The 12,150-nt window shown below is 41.0% G+C and overlaps 1 protein-coding gene across 5 annotated transcripts in view; it reads right to left on the reverse strand.

Moving 5' to 3' along the window:
• Nucleotides 1–270: 270 nt before the first annotated feature.
• Nucleotides 271–12,150, reverse strand: part of LOC135490578 (uncharacterized) — a 28,120-nt gene continuing 16,240 nt past the window's right edge. For 3 of the 5 annotated variants that reach the window (XM_064775763.1, XM_064775762.1, XM_064775760.1), the window contains exons 2-4: nucleotides 10,402–10,642; nucleotides 6,586–6,646; nucleotides 271–6,173 (exon numbers count right to left, since the gene is read on the reverse strand). In XM_064775763.1, coding sequence (XP_064631833.1) covers nucleotides 3,343–6,173; nucleotides 6,586–6,646; nucleotides 10,402–10,629 — 3,120 coding nt within the window. In that variant the 5' untranslated portion in view covers nucleotides 10,630–10,642 and the 3' untranslated portion in view covers nucleotides 271–3,342. Of the gene's footprint in view, nucleotides 6,174–6,278; nucleotides 6,395–6,585; nucleotides 6,647–10,401; nucleotides 10,643–12,008; nucleotides 12,103–12,150 lie in introns of those variants that run through there. The other 2 variants (XM_064775761.1, XM_064775764.1) reach the window with 2 other exon arrangements.

Consider the following 12,150-nt stretch of genomic DNA (forward strand, 5'->3'; position numbering starts at 1 on the left):
CCCTTAATACGCCTAGTACACATCAGACTCACCAAGCGTCAAAAATAAACAATACAGTAATTTTTTAAGTATATCAGTATTATTGATAACCACTGTGTAGTGGAACTATTGCCCCGTAGACGTTTGAGATTATTTTCAACCATGCTAAAACACAAGGCTAATTTTTTTATACTTGTAAGCTTCCTGTATCATCTTGACCTATCAAAGAGAAAGGATAGTACGTTTTGACGATTTATTCCACTGACGTAGGCATATATCCCCCTCCCCTTCCCCCCCCCCCCCTTTGAGCTGGTTATCGGAGTCTCATGGACTTCATGAGAACTATGCCATCGCCATATTCAGGGCAAGGTAGGAACTGAATAGACCGTAGGAACTGAAGTTTACAGTTCCTACCATGCCCTGAAGATGGCGATGGCGTAGTTCTTTCATGAAGTCATTAAAGTTCTGAACTACGCCATCTTCAGTGCACAGCAGGAACTGAAAAGACCGTTTGGTGTTTACCTTGGTCTTTTCAGTTCCTACCGTGCCCTGAAGATGGCGATGGCGTAGTTCTTCCATGAAGTCCATAAGACTCCGATAACCAGCTCAAAGGGGGGATTTGGGCCACGTCGATCAACGTGGTTCGGCGCTGAAGGTGTTAATAGATCAAGATAACACATGACAAAGTTAGAGATTTTCAAAGTAAATGTACTGCAAACCACCAAATTTTCGCGAGTGTTTTCTTTTCGCAGAATTTTACATGTCATGAAAATCTTTTTGTAGGAAAAACCTTTGAAAAATTCACAGCGAGGCACAAAATTTTGGCAGCTGGCAGTATCTATTAAGAGTATATAACATGTTATGTATCATAAGTACAGGTGTTAAGGAGGAGTGCAAAAATTATTTTTGCAAATAACTATGATTACACTTGGTGTAAAGAGACAATACGTCAATAGGTGGAGACATTAGTCATGGATGACAATCACTACAAAATTTTGATTATTAGATTTGAAATATCTTCTTGAACATAGTCTAAAAATTTGAAAGTTCTGGAACAAAAGGATTCAGGCTGCTTCCAAAATACTACCAAATTTTTACAACATAGTCATGAGGCAGGCTTTTTTCAGTCCAATTTAAAAGGAATGCGGCAGGGTAATTATACATTTGTAGTGTATTTACAAGATACGTACACAGACCTCTAGTTTCAACAATGTAAGAACGTACCTGATCATTCAAGAAATGTACGTAATTAAAGTGATACTATGATGTGTTTTACAACTTTGCGGAAATACGTCAGTTTTTAATTGTTGATCACAAATGTAAAGCTCAAATTTTCCATTTTTGATTAGATTTATTATAAAATCGCTGAATGTAAACCACCGCGACCGCGAAAATGTTCATGTTGTGACATCATCAACGAAAACGTCGTCGGCGTAGCACAATTTCAACGGCATTGAAGCGAGCCATCCGGGTGGGATTAAACCATCAATTTCTAGAAAATGTGCATTTCGATTCGAAAACCTTACCGATTTATGAAAAAGTGACGTAGTCATTTGTCAAAAACAGCTAAAACATTATATGGTGAAATTTGACACGAGTTACCCTTTAAGCACATGGTTGTTTGATGCCATTGAAAATGTCTCAATTTGGATAGACAATGGGTTGGCGAAACTAAGTTGTCAAATGGTCATGACGTCATATTCCAACTTGGGATTTTTATCAATCATTTGATATATGAAGCGGTCTTACTCTTATAAGGGTGAAACTAGAGAATATAGATATATTAGAATAAACAGAAATACTCTCATTGGTGCTAACAGTAAAACAAAATTCCCCTTCAACAAATGGATTTTAAAATGCTCATTGCCAAACAAAACAAATCAGCTTTTCCAATCAACATTTTTTAGAAACCTGATGTGGTACCAATTACATGTATCATTAATCATAAGCAATCTGTCCTCAATTAATCTTTGTGGACCGCTCAACTTTATCAGTGAGTGTCTGCATCACTCACGGACTCAGTTCCGAATCATTTATAGTCGAAACCCAAATAATGATGAAGAAAGGCAAGGCTAGACCAGAATTTAAGATTTTTGTGAAGACAAAAGCTGCACAACACAATCATAGCAACAGCAGTCGTTTTAAAACTAGTCAGAAAAATGCACAGGAATTTGGCATTTTTTTGCTAATGCAAAAGTCACCTCAATGGAAACAACAGAATAAAACACATAGACAAGAATAGTGAAAAGATTGGCACATTTGGATTGGGAAAGATTATCGAAGGAGAACAGTTGTAAGAATGTAAGTATTGTAAGTATTGTAAGAATGAGTATTCTTTTTTCCAAATAACAGAATAGGTTCACAGTAGCTTGACATACCGACAACCCCCCTCCCCCCAAACAAACCAACCAAATGGAATTTTTAAGTTGATGCCGCCTTCACGAGCTACCCATCAATTCATATTATGGCATACGAGGAAAGATCTGTCATCCTCAGTCATAGGATTAGAACACCGAACTGAGAGGGGAGATTCAAGAGGGCCTGATAACACCTTGGCATAGTTTCATATTTTCACAAACAATCACCATGGATTGAGGAATTTACAAAAAGGTGCCAACAGGGGTCTCTCTTAACTCAACACAACTATCAGTCCCAAAAACTGTTTATATAATTCACCTGAGGACAAACAATTTGACCCTGGAGTCTCCCTTTAACAGATCCACCTTTAACAGAAAGCTCACTTGATTTCAGACATGGCATTTATCGTGTTTTGGAACCAAATACTTTCTATTATACAAGTACAACCTTTAGAAGTGAAAATTAGTTGAATATGCCCATACATTTTTAAAACGCTTTATAACTTGTGAAATGATTCTTACTCTCGTCCCTTACATCTTATGAACTTAACAAATACAGCAAACATTCAGAAGTAGTCTGTCTAAAAATATAGTCTGTACAGAAATATACAATTTTAGTATGTAGCATACATGTAGCACATGATACGTGGAACTATGAATCATTTTGGTGCTTTTATTGGTGCTCCATTCAAAGTGAATCAGACATGACAAGACACCATAATCAAATGCCACAGATATAACTCTTAACCCCACAATGTCCCGATGAATTAATGTAAAACACTTTTGAAGACCATATGGTCAAATTAGTCCGGATTTTTTACAGGTCCGGAAATTCATTTTTGGTTTTCAGGACATTTTTTGGAGATTTTTGGACTCAGTGGACACACTGTCATCGGAAAGCACTCTGGAGTGATCGAAAACAACCTGATCCATCAAAACAGGAAAACGGCTGTAGAATTTTCATGCACTCTGGTAATAAACATCTAAATGTACAACAGATATCTCGCTAACTGATGCATATAACGTCATCATCCAAACACACTACATCATCATCATCAACAATGAAAGAGCGCGACACGTTCGACTTGGTCCCAGAAAAGTTCGACTTTGCCCCAGAAAAGTTTGACTTACTCCCGGAATGATTGAACTTTGTACCCGAAAAGCTTGATTTCACCCCAGAGTAGTTTATCCGTGGCAGGGATCGCCGTGACAGAACTGACTGATGACTCTGACTTGGTGGAGTGGTGGGGGGTGTCGGCTGTCCAAATGACTTTGGCGGAGTCACCTGGCTATACGATTTTGGTGGCGTCTTTGGCCGAAGGGAATACTGTGGCGACACCTTCCCACGCATTTGAGGCACATTTCGTGGACTAATATTATTATTATTATTAGTAAACGATTTATTTTTCATGTTATTGTACCAAGCACCTTCAACAGAAGGGACGGATGAAATGCAATTGGTATTCGGTGGACCCTGACCAAGGGTAGGTTCTGAGGATATCCCATAATAAGCTGGGGGATTGGGCATAGAACGTTGACCTGAATCAACACGATCCAACGGTTTTGAGAAATTTGACGTGCGAATCATAGTGGGCGGCTGTCCCATGGCCTCAACCAAGTGAACTTCTCCTTGCGTGTTGTAGTCAACAATATGAATAACTTCCTCCTTATGAACTGTATGGAGATGGTTGTAAATCTTGTTGGTCGCATTCACACTATATTGTTCCTCCAAGCCACACAGATGGCACTTGAATAAGAAGTTATTGTCCTCTACTTTACCACTTTCATGTACACCAAGCTTGGGTAGATTGTCCGTATTGATGTCACCCTGACTGATGCCAGCATTGGAACCACGTCTCAAACCATGACTACTCGTCTTAGCAAAATCGTTCCTTGGCGATGCATGATTGGCAAGGTTGATATTATGAGCTTGCCGCGTACCTAAATTAATCCGTGGATTCATAGCAACATTGTTCTGTGTCGATCTGTTCGGTTGGACACTGGCACATGGCTTCGAGTGATTCATACCAGGATTGTCAAAGGACAGTCTCTTGACTACTTGGCGAGGCTGAACAGCATTGACATTTTGCCTCCCATGGTCCAACCGCGGCATCTTGGCGCTTGGACCCGACATCTCACTCCCCATCAATGGTCGTTTTGTTCTCGAGGGGAGAGGCGCGGTGTTCAACGTAGGAGACGTGTCATCGCAGACAGGCACCATAATCGAGATCTCATCATCAATTTTTTTCTCAATGTGGCGAGTACGACCAGAACGGCGGACCAAATGATTGTTGCTCGCTGACTGCGAAGAAGCATTGTGCGATGGCTGGAAAGGAGGAACAACAGGTTTATTCGACAGTCCTATCTGTCTAGATTGTGATAGCATGGCCTTAGAACGATATGGAGGAAACTGTTGACTTGCGAGGCCCAGCTGACTGCGCGGGACATTCTGATGTGACGTTTGGTTAGTCGAGTTCCTTGGAGCCGACTTCTCGGGACTCAAGCTACTCAGCATTTTCGGAACATACTCTGCTTTTTTCTCTTGCGGTTTCTCTTTCGGCTGACTTTCCATTCCTGGGCTATTAGAAGAAAACACCCAATCATCGTCCGTGCCTTCCATTGCAAGCTTTGCACGTGTCTGTTGTGATGTCGGCAAGGGATTAGGATTTCCCCGCCTCAACAGAGACCTCATAGCAACAAATTGTCCATTAGGTCGACTCGGACCGGATTCACCCTCGGAGTCCTGCATAGCATCTGCAAGAATGGCCTTGTACACAATCACCCTGTTTCGAGTGTGTTCATCAACCTCTTCAGAGTTTTTATCTAGAACGGCCAACCTAGACGGAGTCGCTCCAAGCAGTGATTTAAGATCATAACACTTAACGACAGGGGTAGAGGGGAAGGTGCAAGACAGATCTGGTAGAGAATCTGGACTTGACGACCGCGAACACATTTCAGTTTTCTCCGGAGACAGCGGTGCTGGCAAGAGGGAAACATTTGACTTCTTAGCATCTAGTACACTTTGATGCATCATAAGGCGTTTCAGTACAACGCGACACGGTTTCATATGTTTAAGCCTATCCCGACTCTGACGGTTCAAACCAGTCTTAGCAAGTTCCATGAACTCTCTTGAATCATCTTTTGAGAACCGATATGTGTGATAGAATTTTCTAAAATGTCGCTTGTGTTTGAAAGTAACTGCAGCAAACGAATCACGCTCTCGGAGCCGTTCTTTGAATCGATTTTTAACTGGCGTCCGACAGAATTTTTCGTAGTCATTAATGTTTGGTTTATTGACCTGTTTTATATGACCTTTGATCCTCACACCCAGAGGTGAACTGAAGTCGATTGTCATCAGGGGTGCCTGACAGATATAGTCCTGCCTGCCCAACAGTGAACCATCGGAACTACCCGCGTCGCTGTCATCGTCACTAGACACTAAACAAACTTCTTGTTGCTTACTGATAGAGGGCGTATTGAAAGATATCAACGATTTCGGCGTCCGCGGTGTTGTCGGTGTCCTGGGAGTAATCACAGGCGCCTGATCAACCTCGATCAGATCGCAATCGATCTGACTATCCCGCCTGATTCGATGAGCCAGTTCCATATGTTTTGCTTTCTCAGCTGGTAGCAACCCAAGCGTTGTTACGTACATATTTTTCCTCGGGTCAGCAATATTGACTCTTGGTCGTGACTGTTTGTTCGGTGTGCAGAGATCCTGTAAATGGGCAGGACGCAGCGTGCAGATCTTCTGGTGCGTTTGTAACATGTCTTTGTTTTGGAAGTCCCTCTCACAGAAAAAGCAGACATAAAGCTGTACAACAGGTTTTTCAGCATCTGGAATGAGATATAAATTAAGTCAAATTTTAAGGGCACGTCATTCAATCATGCAAAATGCTTTTATATAAACATTAACCTCCGATTTCTTCAAGATGTCCTTACCTTTTACCTCATACGCATAGCACCAGTCACCATGCATAGCCCTAGTGGTCAAGTTCTGGGTATTACGGAAAGATTTTTGATCAGTGTTACAGCAACACCAGTCACCATGCTTAGGGGTCAAGTTCTCGCAATATAAAGAAAGATTCTAGATCAGTGTTAAAGTACACCAACACTGAGAGATTGGAAGCGGACATCACCCAACGACTTGTTTGAACAGTGTGATCCACTGACCTTTCAAAGAGAGGCCTTGATTTGAGCATAATCTCGGGAGCCCAAATGATATCGAGGGTTAATTTGTCTATCTTACCTTTGAACTGCGGTTGAGATCTAGTCATTCCATTCATTTGGAGGTTCACGTTTTCTTGCAACTAGAAATTTAAGTAAAAGAAGCTATTGTAAAAAGCAATCAGGCAAGTATGGCAAGCCAAAGCGGAATTTATTCAAGACTTTAGAATTACCATTCAAGAAGTTAAATATAAGTTCAAGAAGGAAATATATGTTCAATCAAGACTAAAATATGTTCAACCTTGAATCAAATGTTTTCAACCTTGAATAAAATATGTTCAACCTTGAACAAAATATATTCAACTTTGAACAAAATATATTCAAGACTCACGTGACCATATTCAAGACGCACGTGACCACAAAATTGATGACGTAATTGCTCATGTTTTGATGCTTTACGGACTTTCCCGAACCCGCGTCCGGACTTTCCCGAACCCATGGTACTCGTGTTGCGTTTCGGAGCTCGAATTGTTCGCACGAGGTTTTGACACATGGTTGTACACGTACCTAGCCGCCTACACCTGACATGTACTGTAATCCTACACATCATGACATGGATACCGAGTGAATGTCAGAGTCGATACATGTTTCACAGACATATCAGGCAAATTATAGGTTCAAAATGCGCAATGCCTCTCACCTTTCATTCTTAAGGCCGACACCACTGTATCGGATTCCCGTTGTCTTTTGACATGTTTGAGTGTTTAGGCTATACAGGCAATCAATCATGTCGTGAAACAGAACGCATCAGAAGTACCACAGATTCTACGCTCTACGTCATCAATTTTGTGGTCACGTGCGTCTTGAATATGGTCACGTGAGTCTTGAATATATTTTGTTCAAGGTTGAATATATTTTGTTCAAGGTTGGACATATTTTATTCAAGGTTGAACATATTTTATTCAAGGTTGAAAACATTTGATTCAAGGTTGAACATATTTTAGTCTTGAACATATATTTCCTTCTTGAACTTATATTTAACTTCTTGAATGGTAATTCTAAAGTCTTGAATAAATTCCGCTTTGGCTTGCCATAGGCAAGGTCCAACTGTCTTAGAGAGTTCAACTGTCTTAGAGAATGAGAAAGTGGCATTCTGACACTGATATCAATTATCAGTCAATCTCCTTATGCAGCGGTCAAAGTAATCCCTGTACCCCCCCCCCCCCCCCCCCGTTAGGGTTCACCCTTGCTGCATTAGTGTACATGACCAGTGTGATATGCTTGCGTATCGAGGGTTATTTTCTTTCACAGACACCATTCCTGTAAGACTGAATTTTCCCACTAAGTGAAATACTACAGGTTAAAACATATCGCAGAATAAATCCCATTCATAAAAAATGTCACAATAGTCACCAAATTTGTTGATCATTTTTACATCAATTAGCAAACCCAATCAACATAACCTATTAACAGCATACGTCTGTGTACATTCCCAGCATAATTGTGACTCATCAGTATCACACCAAATCAGGCATAAGTCATAGTTCCACCTATCATAAAACCGCGAGTTTTTTCAAGACCCGTGTCTTCGCCGTGTGTCAAAAAACCTGGAGCGCACTCACACCTATCAGTGGTGTTAGATAATGGTTAATAGCCCCGGCGACAGGTGCGCTGTAGGTAGGGAGCTCTCCTGTCTTTCTTTTCCTGTTGGAGGGGAATTTCGCATGCGCAATACCGAGGCAACTACACCGCGCCATCTGTCGCCGGATCGTAGAACTTGCAATTGCCGTGTCTATTCAGATTCCACCTATCAAAAAACCTGTGTTGAACACGGGTCTAAATAAGCCCCCGATTAGCCCCATCGAGCTCGATGGGGCTAATAGACACGGGGATTTGACACACGGGACCATTTAGACACGGCAATTCATAGGTGTAAGCGCAAAAGACACGGGGATTTGATAGGTGGAAGTACGACTTAAGTATTGAGCCATCATTGACATAAAATCGCCTTATCTAAGTAGGATTTATACATTTTTTACATTTTACATTTTAACTCCCTTTCATTATCAAATATCATCATATTCACAAATATATCACTTTCTCGTTCATAGACAAATCAATTTTAAGATGAAATGGCCAGGGCCATTGTGCTCACCTCATGTGGAGGAAAGATGGATAAAGAGCATGGTATTGTGTCATGTAGTGTTAGGTTTGATGTAGGTCCAAGCAATTACAATTTCCCCAAAATGGCCAATTTACAGTACATTCGACCTCTGTGACCTTGAAAAGTAGGTCAAATCAAAGAAGACCCGGGTGACACATTGAATGGTTGTTAGAATTAGATGTACCTATGATATAAAATTGGTGCCAATCGGGCAAGTCATTACTAGGAATAATGGCATTTTGAAGAATTTAGGATTTGGCCCCCTCCCTGGAGGCCAAACGGCAAATCAGATTGCACCAAACTTCGGTACCTGAGATCACCTGACCAAGGGGTACATGTGTACTTAATTTGTGATCAATAGTCATTGCAGTTAAGAAACGTGCCATAGTTACGGCCTGACGGCGAATTAACGCCATTTGACCTCTGTGACCTTGACAAGAAGGTCAAATTAAAAACCTGTGTGACATATACTGTATGGTGGTTAGATGTACCCATGATATCAAATTGGTGGCAATCGGGCAAGAAGTTAAGGAATAATCACATTTTTAAGGTTTTTGGATTTTGCCCCCTGGTGGTCAAGTGGTGAATCATATTGGACCAAACTTCGGTCCCTGAGATCACCTGACTAAGGGGTAAATGTGTACCAAATTTGGTATCAATAGTCATTGCAGTTTAGAAACGTGCCATCGTTACATCCTAACGGCCAATTTACACCATTTGACCTCTGTGACCTTGAAAAGGAGGTCAAATCAAAAACCCGGAGGATATATGATGCACCTTTGCTAGAAGTACCTACCATATTTTTTTCAAAATTTCCCGACTACTATTAAGGGAGATATTGCATATTTTTACTTTTAACGTTTGGCCCCCTGGTGGCCAAACCATGAAACGAATCGGACCGAAACTTGGTCTCCAAGGTGTCATTACATAAGGGTACATGTGTACCAAGTTTCAACTCAATAGCTCTAACAGTTACGAAACGTGCCCTGCTAACGGACGACGGACGACGACGGACGACGACGACGACGACGACGACGACGACGACGACGACGACGACGACGACGGACGACGGACGCCACGGTATGGGATAAGCTCACCTCTGCTAAGAGGTGAGCTAAAAACCAGTAACTCAGCCTCAGGAGACACATTTTTGATACATTTCCAAAGCACTGCCACGGTGATTAGCTTTGTCTTATACAATAGGCAATTCTAATGTAAATGCTGGCTATTTGTTCGAGACATACCCCAGGGCTGTTACAGTGTATTCCAATTATCGCCGGAGGCTAGTTACTTTCAACCATATATTTACTTTTGTACCTCATGAAAAAGAATCAGAAACTGAATTGGGTTGATTGTTGCTTTTTCTGCTCTTGAAAGAATATATATTACAGTAATAAAATCAAATAGAATAGAATTTATTCCGATTGGACAAAATTTTCCAAATATAAACATGAAAGTAGGCCTACCATGAGGCCCAATTAAAAACAACAGTTCTGTCATGAATAAACCGTCGGAGACAGAACTTCAGAACTCCTAATTCCTCTGAATACACGAAAGAATTGTACTGTCATGACAATTATAAAACGAACAGTACTTGGAAAGGCTAATTCTTAGCCGTCATTACTAGTGACAATCCCATGTTGTAGGCCACTTCTAATATAAGCATTCGTGAGAGCCATCCAAGATACGAAGAATTTATAAAGACTATTCTTATTGATTCTTGAAGATACTGACCTCTTTCCTCTGAATTGGCGGCGAAGAGTGACTAGTTAACGATGTTGACGTCTGCCACCAATCTTGCCGGTTCGTCTTCTCCCACGTGGGAGCCATCCCAGTGAGGTCGACCAACTGTACATCTGGCGTGGTCATCTTCTTTTTGGCAATGTTGGGAAGGTTGCAAGTGCCCGCCAGAGGTTTCGTGTTTTCAGAACCTTCCCTACCCGTTGGTGCCACAGGCATCATGCGGCGGGATAACCTGTAAAGACAGAGAGGAGGCAACGATGAGAAAATCTTGCTCGGACTTCGCCATTTAATCAACATACTGTCATCAAACACCATAATCTGAAAAGAATAATCTTAGGGAGGACTGTCTGGAGAGAACGCTGGGATGTCATTTATCATACAGAGTGCTCTGGTAGAGGCTGCCTCAGATATCCATCCAAAGATCTGAACCAATAGTTGTTAGAACATTTGTGTTCATTCTGTCATGTCTGTGAATACTGCCAAGAACCAATAAAGATTAGTCTTTATTTGTTCTTGATACTGCCTATAGTCATGAAAGTGTGCAATAAGTGCGATGATATTTCGAGGTCCCAATGACCAATCTCAAACCAGAATACAAACCTAAAAGCAAGAAGATATATAGTTGCACAATTTTGAGAACTGAAGAAATTGAGGTGTGCAATACAACCGATTGTTGATAAGCTGAAGAATGTCTTCACGCCACATCAGTGAAACTGAAAGTGAGCATGAAACTAAACATTATTACAAAACCGAAACCCATAAATACACACTGGAAGTTTTAAACAAACCGAAAACAAAAGATATGAATGACATGATATTCCTCAAACAATACCTGCAGTCGGCAAGTGACTATAAGACTGATTCAATAAAACAACAACATAGGTGCTTTCTTTTTACATTTTTGATACTTAACTGATTGTCTGGCCGGACGCGACAGACAATAAACAAGTAGTAATCAGAGTGATAAGTTACAGGGACATTATCCCAAAGTACCAAGATAGTACCAAGTACCAGCAGAATCAGACCAAATGTCTAGACACCAAACAGAATCACCAAGTGTCTAGACAACTAACTATTCAACAAGTGTCTGGACAACTAATCAACGAGTGTCTAGACACCATCACTAACAGAATCATCAACATAGAGCACAGACAGTCAACGAACAAAATCACCAAGTGTCTTCACTGCAGGATCAATGAGTGGCAAAAGAAAACAGTCTCCTATATTGTCTATAGACAACAAACAAAAGCACCAAGCATAGAGACAATAACATGAACCATAAGCAAGTGGTGGGAACAAAACGAGTCCCCAGTGTTGTCTCAACTACTAAACATAATTATCATGTGTCCTAACAACTAACAGAATCATCAGCTCAGACAATATCAATTTATTATAGCAAGGCAAACACCACAACTCAGTATCAGGACAAACTAAATAAAGCATCACATCACAATTATGTTATGCAACATAAACATGTCAATCAAACAAAGCAGCAAATGACGACCAATTGCTCGGCTCCTCGATCCAATATCAAGCATTATATATGAATCCCACAAGTGCTCGTCCAACCCAACCCTGCACAACACAGTCCAATCTACCTTCTTGTCGGAGGAACATGACACACAGCAACAGCTTTCTTCCTTCCTCGGAGCTTCATCACTGATAGCTAGAGCCACACTTTCTTCAAGCCAAGCCACACCTGTCCTTTACGTATAGTAGTGAGCTCAACACTACTGCTTT

The sequence above is a fragment of the Lineus longissimus genome, chromosome 7 (assembly GCF_910592395.1).
Source record: "Lineus longissimus chromosome 7, tnLinLong1.2, whole genome shotgun sequence".
Classification (NCBI taxonomy): domain Eukaryota; kingdom Metazoa; phylum Nemertea; class Pilidiophora; order Heteronemertea; family Lineidae; genus Lineus; species Lineus longissimus.